The sequence below is a fragment of the Heliconius melpomene genome, chromosome 11 (assembly GCF_056956725.1).
Source record: "Heliconius melpomene rosina isolate 202511_hmr_F chromosome 11, ASM5695672v1, whole genome shotgun sequence".
Taxonomy (NCBI): Eukaryota; Metazoa; Arthropoda; class Insecta; order Lepidoptera; family Nymphalidae; genus Heliconius; species Heliconius melpomene.
In genome coordinates, this window is record NC_140399.1 from 8,295,812 (window position 1) to 8,313,640 (window position 17,829).

The window sequence follows — 17,829 nt, forward strand, 5'->3', positions numbered from 1 at the left end:
ATTTTAACTGAGTGTCTAAACACCTACAACTCCTGCCTCTCCTGTTGTGTGCATCACTATATGTGAAGCTGATTTATTTTTATAATTAAATTTATTTAACTAGATATTGCGTTATAATTAATTTTCTTCTATTTATTATGCGTTTTTTTCTCAATAAACACAAGTTACCAAGGATAACATTTTTAAAAAGATTTTAATCTAGTTACGCCAAAGTATAACCTCCTACGTGCGTAAATAAGTACACACACACGTTTTCTTTTTTGTTTAGATAAATTACATTCAAATTCTTAAGGTCTTCAATATACAGATAGAAATCTAGAATATAGAAAATTAGAAATACTGTATATTTTACATTGCTAAATTTCTTCATTTTCTTCGGAGATTTCAGATTATAGGTATTTGCGCCACTGCGTCAATTTTATTTTGGTATTAGAACCTAAAATAAGTCAATTTTTATCATATTATATAAAAACAAAACGGCAGAACGAAGATTTCTTATGTAAAATAAACAATTTTTAAAAAGTAATTTACTTAATATATTGTGGTAAAATAATATACAATCTTATATAGTCAAGGCCTTTATTGTTGTCAGTCAGCCTTTAAGCTTCTGCTTGTAATTTCTTGATGTAAGATTCTTTCTTCTGCTTAATTCTGTTCTTTCTCTCAGCCAGTGTCAGCTTACGTTTGTTCCAGCGTTTCTGTTTGACTGAGTCCTTTGCTTCCTTCTTCTTGTGAGATGGATCCGCTCGGATTGCTTCATGGGCTTTCTTGTAGATACCTTCAATCTGATAAATAAATACAGAAATTAATAATTAGGCCTAGTTTATTACTTAACTGACAATATGTATTTATTACTTTGCATGTATCAAATTATAAGATCCCTAAAACAAGTATGTTTCAAAGGAGTAATAACAATCTGTATTGCTTTTGTCCAACTTCGACACTACACTAATATTAAGATAAGGCAGTAATTTGGTTGGACGTAAAATAAATGAGAAAGTACACTTACAGCATCAGCACTAACACCAAGTTGGATGTATTTGCCAAATTGTCTTTTGAAGGAATCTTCATCTTCTTGCTCAAGGTTTCTCATATATTCAGCTACGTGAAGACCAAAGATGTGCGCTCTGCAAAATTATTTGACATTTTTATTATTATAAAAAAGTTGGATTGAAGTATTTGTTTATGTAAAATAAATAAAAATATATATTTTATTCCACATATACATATAAAATTTTAAAATATTTAGTTTGTAAGCAGTACCGGTTCAAAAAAATTTAAATCGTAATCGTTTTTAACAACCAAAAGTCTTACTTTTTGATATAGCTCTTTGATGGCTGTTCGATTAATAGATATTCTATTTATCGAAGGATGATAAGAGCACACTGTAGTAATCTCAATAACATAAGTAAGAAATTTTAAAGATAAACAATATCATATAAATGCTTCACCTATGAACTTCAGCATTGAATTTCTTTGCCTCCGCATCATATCCTGGGAATCTCTTGATGGAATGAGGAACATTAAGGCCACCATCTACTGCACCCTTCATTGCTCCAAAAACTCTAGCCCCAGTTGTTGTACGGGCAAGACCAACATCTAAGTAACACCTAAAACATTTTTTGTTCAGATAAACATAACCTCATACACAAAATAAAATAATGTAAGTTATAATATCTGATCAGAAAATTACATGCACCATTGCGCACAGTCCCTTTAGATGTGCTGTCTGTCCGCCCGTAATATATCATCATATTATAGTATTTGGTAACTTCATAATGTCATTCTATTTATAAAATAAAGATATCAAAATGTACCTGAAGGCCCCTGGTCCATTGTCAACTGGTTCCACATTGAACTCGTCACCAGTGACTTCTGTGGCACCAATATACAATGAGTCAAGACCTAACCGTTGCAGGAGACGTCTAGCAAGGAGTAATCCAGTGCTGTATGCAGCTGCATAGTTAGTTAAACCCACCTGCAATAAATAATAGTTTGCATTACAAAATGATAATAAAACCATGTTTTGAAGTTTTTAATTCTATAATCATCAGTATTGAACATATTACAACAGGGGTTTTGCATTTGTACATTGCTTCAGACCGCCCGTTCAAAATCATCATATAAGTATAACATTTTCAAAATAATATTTAAGTGATATTCATACCTTAATACCATAACGTGGTAGTTCGTGAGAGTAAGCCGCGCAAACAATGTGATCTCCTTCAATACGGGAGTACGCAACTTGGCAGGTTACATCTTTGTTTGAAAGTCGGACAATCAAACGGTACTTGGGTGTATTGTACTTATTTTTGTCCTAAAAATAAAATAAAAAGCTTTAATGATATCAATTCAGATTATAACCTTATCGATTTAGATATAATAAAAAAATAAAAATAGTTACCTGTACTACCAGTCGCTTACGTGCATAGTAATCAGTTTTACCTTCTCTACGCCTCTTGAACTTGACTTGGTAACGCTTGAAGTACTGCTTATTCTTCACCACCTTCACGAAACCCTAAAAGACCAAAGTCACACGTTAACTTCAAGATTCATTTGCATAGTGGGATATTGGTTATGATATTAGAAGTCAGAGACACTTTATAATCATAAACGTTGTTTCGAGAATACAAGCTGATATAGCAGTACACATAAAACATGGTAAAACCTATCAAAAATGTATCTTTCAACAACATCAGATGACGCGCATGTGTCGGTCTATCATCATATTGATCGGTACTTTCTAAAATAATTACATAGAGTATGGAGAATATTACATATAAATGAGTAATACTAATTAAAACAAAACCTAACTATATATAAATAAAATTTAAGTATTACATTGAAAATCAACAATATGCAGAAACTTCAGCGAACCACGACATAAAGAATTTATCGCTAGTTATTACATTAATCATGTTAAATTTAAGGAACACAAGTGTATAATTACGTGAAACACTAAATACACTATGCACTTTAATAAATATTTAATGCACTACGCTCACCATTTTATTAAAATAATCGTAATCCGACGAATCGGTTACTCCAAAAGCAGTAACCTACGAAAAGAACAAATATGAGCGACACAGATTATAATACAATTTGAAGTTGCCATATTTTAAAAAAGTTTCATACTGTAAGATTATAAATGAAAAAAATATCATTCTGTAAATTAAATATATTAAAGTATAGTTTAATTTGTCTACGTTTATATTGATTACACAAATTGAAACAACAATTGGCACTATATTGAAAAAAAAAAATAGTAGAATACAAAACAGTACTAAATAAGTTATTAATCATTAATCCCATGGAAAGAAATAAGTTATTAATCTAAATAGAAATAAACATAAGCATGTAAATTGTTACTTCGACGTTACGAGGTGCAAATTTTAACATTAAATTTTTTCATTAATTTTAACATTTTATTTTTTCCAATCAGGGCTTCCGCCTACAAGCAACTGTTTGTTTGACATAATTCCACTGCTTTTATTGTCTTTTTCACCTAAATCTTCCCACTTTTACACTATTACGCTAACAATATAATATTTAATATAATAAATGTAAAATTTTATGTGGTTCAAAAACTACTTAACGGATTTTGATGAAACTTATTTAGCTTCAGAATTACACATAGGCTACAATTTATTTCATGATTTTGTATAACTTGGCTATAATCTATATATATAAAAGGACTTGTCCTCACTGACTGAGGTAAGACGCACGCACAGCCGTAACCGCTGTGCGTAGAAACGTGAAATTTGGACAAATGTTTACTTTCATACTCTGGACTTCCACTAAGAAGGGATTTTGAAAAATTTTAACCCTAAAGGGGTCAAATAGGGGTTCAAAGTTTGTATGGAAAAAAAATTAAATCGGCACCGATTTTTATAAAAAATTAAATTTAGATTCTTAAAAATATTTAATTGAACACGTGTTTCGTCGTTTTCTAGAATTCTCCCCCTAAGGGTGCAAATAAGGGGTGGAAAGTTTGTATGGAAAAATTCTTAAATCGCCACCGATTTTTATTAAATTTGATATTTAGACTCTTAAAAATATTTAATTGTACGTGTGTTTCATGGTTTTCTAGAATTCACCCCCTAAGGGTGAAAATAAGGGGTTGAAAGTTTGTATGGAAAAATCTTTAAATCGCCACCGATTTTTATAAAATTTGAAATTTAGACTCTTAAAAATATTTCATTGAACACATGTTTCATGGGTTATTAGAATTCACCCCTAAATACGCAAGCGAAGCTGCGCGCGTCCGCTAGTATAACAATAAATTTAAATGGGCGAAACCACGTTTAGGCTACTAATTTTGATTACACATATATAAACATTTATTATTATTTATTTTATACTAGTTATGTATCCAATGAGTACGAAAAGTCAATCGTTATGGTCTCTGCATACCTCTTTCGCCTAGTCCAATGTCGTTAACCTCTTCATGTGTACACTCCTCCTCATGCATGTACTCTTTTCCGTTCTTCATTTTCACCGGGACATGCGCGCACTCATCTTTCTATCAATTTTCTTTTGTAATACTCACGGTTCGCTACCGTACGTACATACGTCAATAGTGCCTAGTCATTTTAACCTTACACAAGGCTTATAATAAACAATAGATGAAGAAGAGAAAGAATGGAAGAAATATGAATACTGTGGAGATGTCATCTCTCCGTAGGATATACAGGGTCAGCTTAGCTGAGCGAATACGCAATGAAGAGATACATAGAATGGCATTTACTGGCAAGGATGTCATTATGGTAAAGAGGTAGGGGGAGACCTCGGTTGACCTTTGCAAATATAGTATCAAAGATACTGGTAGGTCACTTAAAAATGTATGTATAAAAATGTATATAAAATGTATGTAAACGCATGTATGAAGAGGTTGATGACAGTGGACGAGGCGAAAGAGGTATGGTGCTACGGTCTCTCTGACTACCCCGCCGGGGATACAGCGTGAAGCTAAGTAAGTAAGTAACACTAGACAATATATAGTGAGACTTTGAAATAAGTGAAAGTATATTATTATATACTTATAAGCAATAACGACATAAATTGCTTAACATATTTTGCCACCTTTAATAGGTTTCACCGTTTTTCTACTTATGAAACTCAATAAAATTAAGATACACACCTACCTTATTGATTGAATATCAATAAAATAAGTGTGTCTTTCGATTTATTTGTCAAGATTTTCATTGTATAAAATAATTTATCGAGTGTAGCAATACTAATTTACTTTATTTTATATTTGTGCCTTTTGTCTATGATTCGTTATGGCTTCCTCTTATTCATATCCTGAATTATTTTTGGCGGGTTTTATATTTACCTTGCCGTTTTTATATGAAAAAAGCAATGTTTTTCGATATTACTTAAAGTTTTCTCTTTATTATGCTTATGTGTTGATAACATGTACAGTATTACTGCCTGTAGTTCTATTATATCCTCGTGACGTTACGAATCTAATGTAAGATATTGATTATTTAAAGGTATGTGATATAAAGCTGAAAAAAATTAAAAATTACTTATTTTAATTTTAGAGTAGCCTCTCGTTTTTGTCGTTATGCATCTTATATTGTCGGAATAGAATGGGAGTTGCGGGGCTTGGAACACTGGGATAATGAACAATGTTACATAGTAATTTCAAATCATCAAAGCTCACTGGATATATTGGGTTTGTATAATTAAATTAAAATTATATACTTACTGGTATGAAATAATTTTATGATAACTGGTTTTCAGGTATGTTTGAAATGTGGCCTCGCATGAAGCGATGCACTGTTGTCGCTAAAAGACCTTTAATGTTTGCGGGCGCATTTGGTTTCGGTGCTTGGCTATCAGGCCTGGTATTTATTGATCGTTTAAAAACTGAAAAAGCTCGTTTACTTATGAGAGAAGCAACAGCTAGGGTGGTTGAAGAGAAGGTAATACAAAACTCTTCTTTTATTATCATAACTTAATTATAATATATAATTTCCATTGCAGTATCTGCCACCATAATAAATAGCTATAAATAAAAATATAATTAGGCATTGTGATGTTCGATTGTTGTCTACATGCTTATGTTTTTTTACATTATTACACAAATATTCTATATATAATAATTGAATTTTCAGACAAAACTGTGGGTCTTCCCTGAAGGAGCTCGTTTTAACAAAGGCAGTATACAACCATTTAAAAAGGGAGCATTTTACTTAGCCATCGATGCTCAAATTCCTATTATGCCTGTTGTATTTAGTCAATATTATTTTCTTGATAATGAAACAAAAACTTTTGAGCCAGGTAATGAAAAATATACATATACTATAAATATATATATTGCTGAATAAGCTTAAGTCACAGTGCTAATAATAGTTTCCTAACTTTCGAAACATTGCATGTTAAATTGACTACCATGCTATGTCTTGTTACAAGAGTAAATAAATTAAAATAATCCACTTCTCCTATGTAAACCAAACCCATAACCATCGTGTTAACAGTTAGATAATGTGCCAATACACCACAAGTGCCTCTTGTATGATACAAGTAATATTTACATTTTTTTTAGGAAAAGTAGTAATTACTACTTTACCACCTATACCAACAAAAGGAATGACAAGAAACGATTTGGAAGTTCTCTCTGATTTGGCTCGCCAACAGATGATTGAAGTTTTTAACGAAAGCTCTAAAGATCTTGTAAAGCAAAAAAAGATAGCTATTTAAGTATTTTATTCCATAATAGATATTATAATTATTTGCTCCATATCATAGAAAGAGATTATTAAATGTGAGTTTTTGCCAAAGATATTAAAATGTTGTTAAGTTTGTAATGCACTGTATATTTATTAAGTCTACTGTTTTCTAGTCAAAAGTATTAAGTTTATTTTCATTTATATACTTGAAAGGTCTTTACTATTTTTACTCCATAATGCATTTATTTAAAAAAGCTAGTAACATAGAGAAATTACTTGTATTTGTTATTAATTTATTAAGTATTGTATTAGATATTTAAGAAATACTCCAAGTAATTAAAGATAAATAAAAGCATGATTTGGTGACATTGTCATTTATTTGACTAAGCCATACTGTAATTATATCATAAAAAATTGTGCATAAACTATGGTCATTTACAAACAGACAAACTTATTATTACGTTAAAAGGGGAAACATTTAAAATCTTAAATATGAAATCTTAAAACTACACAACCATTAAAATTAACATATTCACTATGTACAAAATATAATTCCGTTTCTATACATACACATAAAAATTTACAATATTATTTAGATTTATAAATAGGTTTTAATTATGCAGTAACCAATTTAAAACACAAAACTTAAATACTAAAAAAAAAAATATTTTGAGAAAACAAAAATTTGGACCTGAACCTGACCCTGGAAATTATCCAAACCCACCGCTTTGATTCAAACTATTTACATTATATTATATGTTTTTTTTAATTATTTTTTATTCTTTAATTTTGAATAACACTTTAAAATATGTTTAAAATGTTAATACTTATTTGATATAACAATGATTGCAGGAGACAATTATATAGTAAAGTCTTTCCTCATACATTGACAAATTTAATTAGTTTTTAAAACGTGCACTTACGTCATTGTTGCACCAAATGAGCGACTTCTGAAAAGTCAATCATTCCAGTTTTCCCCCCAATCTTCGGCTTCATCAGCCTCAGGTGGGACAAAATCTAGTTTATTAAAATTTTGTTCCTCATTAACAGTTATGACTTTTGGTTTCTCTATAACAGGCATCATATCTGCAAAAAAATCTATATCATCTTTCTTCTTATTTACATCAGTCTTTTGATTTTTAATGTCCAGTTCTGAAATATCCAAGATATTTTTCTTAGCTTCTAGTGCAGCTTTTTGTAATAACGTTGACCTCATTGTTGGTTTAATGCTCTGTTCATTTTCAATGATAATATTAGATAAAGTTTTTGGTAAATCAGGTTCTAAGGGTGTTTCATCTATATGGTAACCTTCTGAGTGTTCTAAATCAACCGTCACTGATTGTCTGTTGGTGTTCTCCCAATCATCCCAATCTTCTTCAGAATCAATGTTAGTAATTTTTTGTGAATCTTCAACTGTGGCATCAAATTCTGTAGCCTCCCCTCCTACTGGAGATGGTCTTTCCTTCAATGTTATAGTTTGTTCATATGAATCTGAATGTTGATTAACATGATGGGCAGATTGAGTGCAGTAAAAATCTTCAAGTACTTTATTCACTATATATGTATTGCTGACATGCCTTGGATTTGAGTTTGTTAAATTTGCTTGTGTTTTTGGCCTTCCATCAGTGAAAAGTCTTGATCTTTTACCTCCTACTACTGTATCTGCTCCTAGAATAGGCACCAATTCACTAAGACAGATTAATGTTGATGCCACCAATTCATCATCAGTGTCTTTAATACCCAGAAGCAACTGAAAATAAAAGTGTTAATAGATATTATGAAATTTTTAACAGTGATATGCTACACTAAGTGAAGAAAAATATTTAGAATCAGAAATTTCGAATGTTGGGGAACTTGGACTCTTGTATTTAATAAATAAATAAAATCTAAGTTTTTATTTATTTTTCCTCTCTAAATATTAATTGATTTGTAATAATTTGTTTGATAATAAATTATATAATACCTCTGGCAATATATGCTGAGAAAGTTCTTCATGAGTAAAAACATGAACAAATTTAGTAAAATGAGTAAGCAATAGCATTCTAATTTGGCTGTCCCTAACTCCAAATAATTGTAGGAGTCTAGGCTTGACATGTTCTTTGAATACATTAAGATGGAAAAATCCACTTGATTCACCATTTTGTATTCTATCTGTAATATATTAAAAATAATTATACATAATTTTAATTCTAAAAAATAATATAATTTCAGTTATTAAAATTCCAGTTGTTACCATTTTTCGGTTTTAAAATAAATGGTAAAACATCCCTCCTTGCTGTTGTATCAAGTAGTGTAAGTCTTGATAATAATAGACCTCCCAATTGCTTAGCAACAGTTTCTTCATCAAAACATTTAAGGTTATCCAAAATGCTTGAGAAAAAATTACTTCTTTCATCTTCACTTTTAAGTGGAAGGAAGTTCAAGAATTTATATATAGATATAAATTCATGATTGAAAAAATTATCCTTAAGGACTTCAGACAAATTGGGTCTTTTACTTGGATCAGAATTTTGTAAACAATTTCTGCAATACTTTCTGAACTCTTTCAAGTGTGGAACATCATCTGAAATTATAACATTTTATTATATGAAATTTATTTATGAAATGAATATTTTCTTTTTTTTTTTATACATGTAGTTTACCATCACTATGTCCTTTAAATACATCATCAACTAGTACTGCAAAAGCATATTGATCAACTTTGAAAGTATTTTCATATGACTCTTCATTGGGATCAATTGCTTTATCATACCTAAAAAATAATAGAATGCGAAATTAAAAACTATATTTTATAATTTTGTTTAAGAATTAGCTATAAGTTTCTTAATAAGTGAAATTTGTATAATTTTTAAAAATAACTAAATAAATCATAATATGATATCAGAGCCATTTACCTATGTATTCTTGCATGTTTTAAATATGCTGTATTTAATTCTGAAAATGTGCATAGGTATTGCAAACCTCCAAACTTCCATTGTCCATCACCAGATACATAAATTGATGATACGCAAACATTATTATGTGACATACCTGCCTAAAAATATAAATATATAATTTAAAATTCACTGTTTTTCTTTTATTCCTATAGCCTTCTAAATTAAAAAAAAATAATCTTTTAAGAAAGCTGTCATGAAATTGTCTAGTCAGATTCTTTCCCAAAAGTGAAAGAAATCCTTTAGCATAATGGTTGTGAATTTGACTTATTGGGGAATAAATTTATTATCTTTTCTTGTTGTGATCTCAAGTGAGAGTTTTTCAGTTCTACCACTCAATGTCTCATTAACAGGGTGGTGCTCCTCGCTCCTAGGTTTCCTCTGCCTCCTCTACTATATGGGGAATAGTATAAAGCTAAAAAATTTTCTTTCTTTACAAAAACTTACCTGTTCGTGAAGAAAAACTAAGGCTTGTAAAATATTGTTAAGGCCTATACATATTTGTAGAGGTGTTTGTGAACTTAAGACATGCGCCAATGGTTGAACATATTCTGTTGCTAGATGAAATGTAGATCTTTGTTGCCAAGCAGAAATATATCTGATAATATATGGATGTCGATATTTCAAAAGATTCTGAAAAATATATAAGACATTCAATCTGCATTTTATAGAATATGAAATTATTTAAAATTAGATAACTGATTGATGTACTCACATTAGAAAACTTCTCCAAGGGTGTAGATACAGTCCACAGTGGACCTAAAGCTGACTCCCCCTTAAAAACAGAGACGGAACCATCACTTTTGAGGCTGAAATATCTGCAACTGTCATTTATTGTCGCCTGGTAATGTGACCAAAAATCAGTTAGCTCAATGGGTTTTTCTTCAATTTCCAAACCATTTAATTGAGAAGTATCGTTTCCCATTGTATAATATTTTAGTTATTATATAGTATTATTAATCATTTTAAATTTCAGTGATATATATTCGTAAGTTCACATTTTTTTAAGAACTTCCATTAGATGACGTTCACAGCAATTTAATTATTTCTTTTTATTAAAAAGTTGCTCTTAAATTACTCTTAGGAGTATGTTTGAATGTAATGAAACTAGAACATAATTTATAAAGCAAGATTCGGAAATGAAAAGTAACTACTAAGAAATAAGAATAAAGAAAGAATTCTATTTTCGCTAAAACTAGATATCCGATATGTCAAATCACAACTGTCAAGTGGCAACAACATTCAATTTCCAGAGATTAGCGTTCTTGAACGACTCCAACCATACAGGATTTATAATTTTACTAATATACTGGGGCGAATAGCAATTGCATGGTGAATAGCAAAAGACAATACTGAGAAAGTTTTTTAAGTATACAATATTTTACAGTGATGTTCATTTGATTTTTATAGTGCTTAATAATTTTAAATATTATAGTTAATACTTTAATAGTGTGTGTGCAACATAATAAAATGCCATAGATATATGTAGTCTTTTCTCTACAATCTGTAATCAAAGGAACTTCAAAGTTTTAAAACGTCAAATGTATATGATAATTGGTTAAGATTTTATTAGAAGAAAAATGGCCCTAGCTCTACTTAAAAGAGCTGTTATATCAAATCCAAATGCAGTACGCAAATCGGTAGCAATAGTTTGCAATGCTGCCAGAAACCGTAGGTTTTAGATAAATAATTAACATTATAACTACCTTACTCTTTAATGTTTTGATCATTACGTCATATAATTTTCAGACTGGAATTTTCAATACAAGCCTGGTCCCTTTCCTAAGACTCAAGAAGAACGGGTAGCTGCAGCCAAAAAGTATGGATTAACCTTAGAGGAATATCAACCATATCCTGAAGATATGGGCTATGGAGACTATCCTAAGCTACCTGATATTGGTGCAGACTCTAAGGATCCCCATTATCCTTATGATTATCCTGAGTTGAAAAGAAATTTCAATGAACCAGTAAATATTTTCAGTTATTACATCCATATTTTTAAATAATTATTTGAAAGATTTATAATACAATCATTCTTTCAGATGCATGTTGATACTGAAATAATTGGTGAAGATCGTCATGATATCAGCATGAGACCTAGATTTTCCTTATTACGCCAATGGACATGGCTTTTAGGAGTGCTAGGGGGAAGCTTCTGGCTTTATGTATTTTTGGAAGATTACAAATTTGGGCGGCCAGTCATAGCTAAGCAGATGCCTCATGAAGGCCCACATTATTTATTTTGCCCAAAATAAGTGAAATTAAATAAAGATCATAGAATTTGTAGTATTTACTTTTGTTTTGTCAATAAAGATTTTGTTAAATTATCTTATTTCTCTTTATACTTAATTTGGAGAAATCTAGAAAATTAGTGTTATAAATGACTATTAAGCATCATTAAAGAATTAAAACTATATTGTTGCTTGAGTAGTGAAGATAATCTACTTATTATGTTTTGATGTAATGAACAATGTGGTATAATAAAAAATATCTTTTTAACTTTACACCTTACTAAAAAGAGTACAGACAGCAAATGACTGCAGTATTAAAATACTATGAAAAAGGATTTTGCAATATTTGTTTTCAGATAAAAATATTTTTTTTGTTTATTATTTTGGAAAAATAATAAAATATTATTTATTTCTTTATTGTCACAGAACTTATTGTGGGTTGACTATCATAACTGCCCGGGTGATGATATTTAAAAAGTGGTCATAGAATAATAAAGCACTTCATGTTACTTATAATAATTTTAATATCTTCCTTATCAATATTTTATGATTTACTTATATATGCTAGTAAAATATTCATCTTCTAAATCATAAAGATCAGCAGCAATATCATCTCGAAGTGACATTAGTTTTTGATCACATTCCTGTTGTTTAGTTCTGAATAATTTTGAATTCTGTGTAATGGCCTCGTTCACTGAAGGAAAATCATTTAAGATCAAGTACTGTTTAATATCTGAAACCAGTTTCATTAATGATTCTCCAGCTCTTACTGAAAAAAAAAATGTAAGCACCACTATTAGTAATTAAGAAACTAAATGTTTTTGTTATACCACAAATAAATATCTATCAAATAATGCTCTAAAACACACACACTAAGATGTCATTCATTATAATTATTATACAGTACAAATTATACTATTTATTCTTTAATGTTTTTTTAAATATATTTTCACATGTAATTCTACACATAGCACTGTAGACAGATATATATATATATATATATATATATATTCAACACATAGCGTGTTAAATTTGGAACTCAACACAACACTGTCTTGTCACTATGGGAATATGAAAATAATGCTTTCCTCTATGTGAGTATCAAGCCCATAATTAATGCTTTTAATATAAGAAACAATCTAAGTATGCCACAGTAGCCTTTAAGGCAAAAGAATAATAAAATTATTTTTTAAACAACAAAAATACAATTTGATCACCATTTAAAATTAATTCATTATTTATTTTTATACAATAAATGTATTTTCATTCATATCACTGTATGTAAAAAATAACTATTATAAAGTAAAAAAAAATGTCCTAACACCCTTTTTTTAAGGTTGTTGTTTACCATTTATCTGGCAAAAACTATTTGCCCATATCACTGAATCATGGATGGATAGATGGATCATAGGTATATAAATGAACAAGTCAATTTAAATGGGTTGTTGATAGTCTGAGATGTATGTGTGGTAGTTAGGGGTTGAAATTATATATGCCATGATATATATACCTATATTAGCTGCACGGACTTGCATTTCAAATGTATCTTGCTCTATTTGTGTCATTCTATTTAATTGAGATTCATTTTCACCTTTAGCCAGTTTTATAATTTCTGAAACAAAAAATTAATTAGGAGTTGTTTTTTTAATTAGAAAAATATAAAAAATTTATGGCTTAATAGCCATAAATTTTATTATAATCATATAAATCATTATTATACACTATATTCAAAGCTTAAGTATACCTTCAAAATTTTCCAACATACTCTTAACATCTTCTTTAAGTCTTGTTGTGTAGGATTTTAATAAGGCTTCTTTGTTTTGTGGTAAATTTCGATGCATTTTAAAACAAAATATTTACGTTTAAAGATCAGTATATGTTTTGGAAGTGTTTTCTAATACAGAATTTTTTTATAAATTTATAATATAATATACGAAAATGGTACGTAATTTTAGTGTTTTTATTTACTATGCAGTTAAAAAGGCGTGTTTATAGTTCAATTCTTTAAATTGCTTATAATTCTCGCAATTCGCGAATTAATAAAACACGAGAATACGACCGAGAAGCGAGAAGCAGTTATGAATAGATGTTTGTCAAATTGTCACTGTCAGTTGTCACTAATGACATAAAATCTTTTATTGTTGACATAGAGGATTACAGTTATACTGTATTTAAGAAAAAAATTATACGGTAATGTATAGAAATGGTTGTAGACTTTTAATTACATTTTATCAATGCTTATAATTAGCTTTAAATATAGAATTATCTATATGGAAGTATGAGTTAATACTGGTTTTATATAAACTGCACAGTAAAAAGTGTACAAAAATTTTGATCATTTATATTTACAAAGGATGTGATGTTATGGCATTTCTCTTATTTACAAAAAAGGCAATATTATTTTTATCAACGAAAATAAAAGAGGAAAAACTGAGTTTAATCATTTCAAAAATGCACACAGCAGGATATTCAGAGGGAACCTAGTATTAAGACACTCCGTTTCCCACTTTCCGCCGATTTCTGGAGGCATTGCGTGTTGAGTGGCGGAACTCAACGCCGCTCTTTGCCTCGACACCAGGTTCACAAATAAAAAACTTCAATTAGAAGCAGACGAGTTTGCTAGCGGGTCGGTATACAAATAAAGTCAACTAAGCTGGATATTTTAATGTTACATATTTATTTACATTATTCTTTATCACTAAAACGTGCGTATTCCTTAAGTCTAACCGCGTTAATGTTTATAAATCCAGTGCTATCTTCTGGTGAGAATCCACCGGCGACGTCCATCGAAACCAATTCTTTGTTGTATAAACTTTTGCTGCTTGTTCTTGCTAATATAGTCGCTGTAAGAAGAAAGCAAAGTCTTTAGTAAGTCATCATTAATACTTATTTCATTTTAAAATATATTTGTGTTAACTAGTAATATATATATATTATAAATTAAGTGTATATTAAGTTACGTTTTATTTAGATTTTAATAAGCATTGTGATATTTTGTGATTTTGTAATTTACATTTAAATATTGCCAAACAAACCGAATAAAAAAAATATGGTTAATATAATTGAAATTATAACAAATATAGAATACAAAAATAATGACTTACCATTTCCCTTGAATAATTGCAACGTAACAGTCCCAGATACAGATTCTTGAGAAAGTTCCAAGCATTTTCGTGTGTATTCTCCTTCAGGCGAAAACCAAAATCCATTATAGACAAAGTCGGCCATTTTTTCTTGTAGATATTTCTTAAGTCTACAATACATAAATGAAAGAAGACGATAGAGATAATAAAACAATATATAAACCAAAGCATTCAAAAAGATATTGATTACCTTAGCACTTCCTTGTCTAGCGCGTAAGCTTCTAAGTCAAGATGTGCAACATGTAAGATAGTACCGGCTGGTGTTTCATACAGGCCTCTAGACTATATTAAATAATTTAGAAATTATTAATAAAAAGTAAAACAATTAAATAAAAATTAAGAATCCTCACGATTCTAATATCATAATGATATTTTTTTAATAATTACTTAGCTTACTTTCAGTCCTAGGAATCGATTTTCTACAATATCTATGCGACCGATTCCATGTTGTCCACCTAATTTGTTTAGTGTCTCAACTATAGCCAATGGATCAGTGAGAATTAAAGCTTTTTCCTGTCCACTAGGAATTTGCACAGAAATCGGTAAACCTAAAAATACATATCCAAATATTATGAAAATCAATAAATTCTTACTTCCAAATAGGCATTTCATAATATATAATCCCTAAATAAAAATACATCAAAAATATCTGACTACATAAAATAGCTGACCTTTATCAAAGGAAATATCAATTGTACAAGAATAGTCATCGCTTTGTTGGAGGTCTCGCGTCATTTTATATATTCCACCAGGAGGGACCGCAGCGGGATCCTCTAGTACTCCAGATTCATAGCTGTTTGTCAAAAAGAAAATTAAAATAAGATTGTTGATAAACTATGTTCTGATCGAGGTCTGGTCTGGTGGCATAGGGGCACAAATGTGACGGTAAACGCTACAAGTTGTGGGTTCGATTCCTACTTGAGGAAATTAAACGTTTTCCTTTTATAGCTCTGCTAATAAAATCGGTGTGATGAATTCCAGTACTCAACATGCAATGCCCCCAGAATTCAGCGGCCAGTGGGGAAAGGATGTGTCTTAATGGGAATGGGAATCTTAATACTAGATTCCCAAGTTCCTTCTGCCTTTTGGGAGCGGGATACGGAAAAAAAACTATAAAATTAAGTTTAGTAAACAAGATGTAAGTAGGCAGGTACCTTATATGCATAATGTTTTCATCGGTAGACCATGGTGCCTTGGGTGTGGCTGTAACTGGAATATTTTCCTCTTTAGCGTACTTAATAAGATCGATCCGTCCTTGGAATCTGTTGAAAAATTCAGGTAGACGCCATGGTGCTATTATCTGTTAAGGAAAAAATACGTTGAAGTTAAATACTACTGTATGGTTTTTGCATAATAAGAGATAAAAATATTGGTTGCTGCTACCTCTCCTTCAGGCCAAAGAGAGTAAACACTGAGCTCAAATCGCACTTGATCGTTTCCTTTGCCAGTGGCACCGTGCGAAATGTATCTGAAACGGGGAATTACATTTAAATAATATATCTAAACAAAATTTGTAGTAAAAAAATCTAACCTAAAAACTACTGGATTTAAATATGATTGTGCCATTTGCTGAGTTCGAAAATATTACTATCAAAAATATATTCATATATTTTACACAATCCTTCCTATCCAAGTCCAGTTCAGTGCAGAGGGCGAATGGAAATAACTGATTACTAATAGACAAAAGATGGCTGTTGATGATGATAATGATGAATTACTAATAGAATCTAGTTTTTATACTTAGGCAAAAAGTGTTAATATAAATTTAATATAATATTAGTAAGATTTTTTTTATTTTACAATGGATAGCTGTATTTCAAAATTGTCTTACTTAGCTCCAAGTTTCTTAGCAGCGTTCACGAGTCCAACGGAAATACAAGGTCGCGCTAAAGAAGTGCCCAGATAATATCTGCTCTCGTAAATTAAGCCCATTTGAATACCAGGCAGCATATAGTTGGTAACAAATTCCTTTCGCAGGTCTTCTACTATCACCTGATGACAAAATAAGATTAAGAAAATAGAATATAAAATTTATTTAAATTCAATATAATTTATAATGTTATTTAGATATTAGATATACTTACATCTTTTGCTCCAATGATTTTCGCTTTCTGTTTGGCTTTTGTAAAGTCTTCATTTTGTCCTATATCGGCAATATAGCACACCACGTCGTAATTCTTTTGGATAAGCCTATGAAAAGGTATTAAATATAAAAAAGTAAGGCTTCCAATTTCAAAAATCAGAAAAGTAATTATCAGTAACCGAAACCTTTAACTGTTAGGAACACGTTAAAAATATTTAGGTATCATATGCTTCATGAATAACATAGAATAAATTAGAAGATAAAACTAAGATATTTTTATTATGAAAGCCATATTTAATAATTACACGGCGAAATAACAATTCTTATAGTATAAACAACAGGTAGATAGTTAAACATTAAATATTAAAATAGTATTTTTACCATTTTAAAATGCAACTTGTATCTAAGCCGCCGGAATAAGCCAAAATTATAAGATCTTTTCCCATCTTGTCGGTGAACAGTTGTTCGTTAAACAATGCTCACAAAACTGTAGCTGAACTTTGTTGATTTACTTATTTGTACTATTACAGATAGCCTTTGGGGTCACAAGACAGGAGATAGTGTTTAAATATAATGAGAACAATTAACTGCAGTTAATTTAGAGAAAATAGTAAGGTTTATATTTATTAATAAAATTTGTTGCTAGGTGCTTTAATATTAGTGACGATCACGCTTTACATCTTTCCCGTGGACAAGACAAAGTTGCAAACACTTACAATTATATAAAAAAATCAATTGTATAGAATTTCCAAATAAAACAAG

General features: G+C 30.0%; 6 protein-coding genes across 6 annotated transcripts; 2 read left to right on the forward strand and 4 right to left on the reverse strand.

Annotated features, from left to right (window-relative positions):
* Positions 1–562: 562 nt before the first annotated feature.
* On the reverse strand, positions 563–3,137 carry RpL5 (ribosomal protein L5). Its single transcript, XM_085192557.1, has 7 exons — positions 3,006–3,137; positions 2,405–2,518; positions 2,168–2,317; positions 1,818–1,978; positions 1,452–1,610; positions 1,010–1,127; positions 563–785 (listed from the first exon to the last, which is right to left on the reverse strand). Exons 1-7 carry the CDS (start codon positions 3,006–3,008, stop codon positions 600–602), a joined length of 891 nt encoding a protein of 296 aa, XP_085048683.1. The 5' UTR covers positions 3,009–3,137; the 3' UTR covers positions 563–599.
* Positions 3,138–5,245: 2,108 nt separating this feature from the next.
* Agpat1 (1-Acylglycerol-3-phosphate O-acyltransferase 1) lies at positions 5,246–8,567 on the forward strand. Its single transcript, XM_085192574.1, has 5 exons — positions 5,246–5,473; positions 5,547–5,680; positions 5,749–5,930; positions 6,123–6,288; positions 6,554–8,567. Exons 1-5 carry the CDS (start codon positions 5,283–5,285, stop codon positions 6,706–6,708), a joined length of 828 nt encoding a protein of 275 aa, XP_085048700.1. The 5' UTR covers positions 5,246–5,282; the 3' UTR covers positions 6,709–8,567.
* Positions 7,036–10,842, reverse strand: LOC146534738 (protein-associating with the carboxyl-terminal domain of ezrin). The gene is made up of 7 exons (XM_085192568.1): positions 10,326–10,842; positions 10,058–10,243; positions 9,572–9,711; positions 9,320–9,429; positions 8,911–9,240; positions 8,641–8,828; positions 7,036–8,427 (listed from the first exon to the last, which is right to left on the reverse strand). Exons 1-7 carry the CDS (start codon positions 10,533–10,535, stop codon positions 7,636–7,638), a joined length of 1,956 nt encoding a protein of 651 aa, XP_085048694.1. The 5' UTR covers positions 10,536–10,842; the 3' UTR covers positions 7,036–7,635.
* Positions 10,843–11,110: 268 nt separating this feature from the next.
* ND-ASHI (NADH:ubiquinone oxidoreductase subunit ASHI) lies at positions 11,111–11,937 on the forward strand. The gene is made up of 3 exons (XM_085192575.1): positions 11,111–11,281; positions 11,360–11,577; positions 11,653–11,937. The coding sequence occupies exons 1-3, from the start codon at positions 11,191–11,193 to the stop codon at positions 11,863–11,865; spliced, it is 522 nt and encodes a 173-aa protein (XP_085048701.1). The 5' UTR covers positions 11,111–11,190; the 3' UTR covers positions 11,866–11,937.
* Positions 11,938–12,347: 410 nt separating this feature from the next.
* MED22 (Mediator complex subunit 22) lies at positions 12,348–13,953 on the reverse strand. Its single transcript, XM_085192576.1, has 3 exons — positions 13,586–13,953; positions 13,352–13,453; positions 12,348–12,610 (listed from the first exon to the last, which is right to left on the reverse strand). The coding sequence occupies exons 1-3, from the start codon at positions 13,680–13,682 to the stop codon at positions 12,393–12,395; spliced, it is 417 nt and encodes a 138-aa protein (XP_085048702.1). The 5' UTR covers positions 13,683–13,953; the 3' UTR covers positions 12,348–12,392.
* A 505-nt stretch (positions 13,954–14,458) lies between these two features.
* On the reverse strand, positions 14,459–17,577 carry Ass (argininosuccinate synthase). The gene is made up of 10 exons (XM_085192572.1): positions 17,449–17,577; positions 17,069–17,174; positions 16,816–16,976; positions 16,368–16,452; positions 16,139–16,284; positions 15,656–15,777; positions 15,381–15,532; positions 15,175–15,266; positions 14,946–15,094; positions 14,459–14,684 (listed from the first exon to the last, which is right to left on the reverse strand). The coding sequence occupies exons 1-10, from the start codon at positions 17,511–17,513 to the stop codon at positions 14,527–14,529; spliced, it is 1,236 nt and encodes a 411-aa protein (XP_085048698.1). The 5' UTR covers positions 17,514–17,577; the 3' UTR covers positions 14,459–14,526.
* Positions 17,578–17,829: the final 252 nt, after the last annotated feature.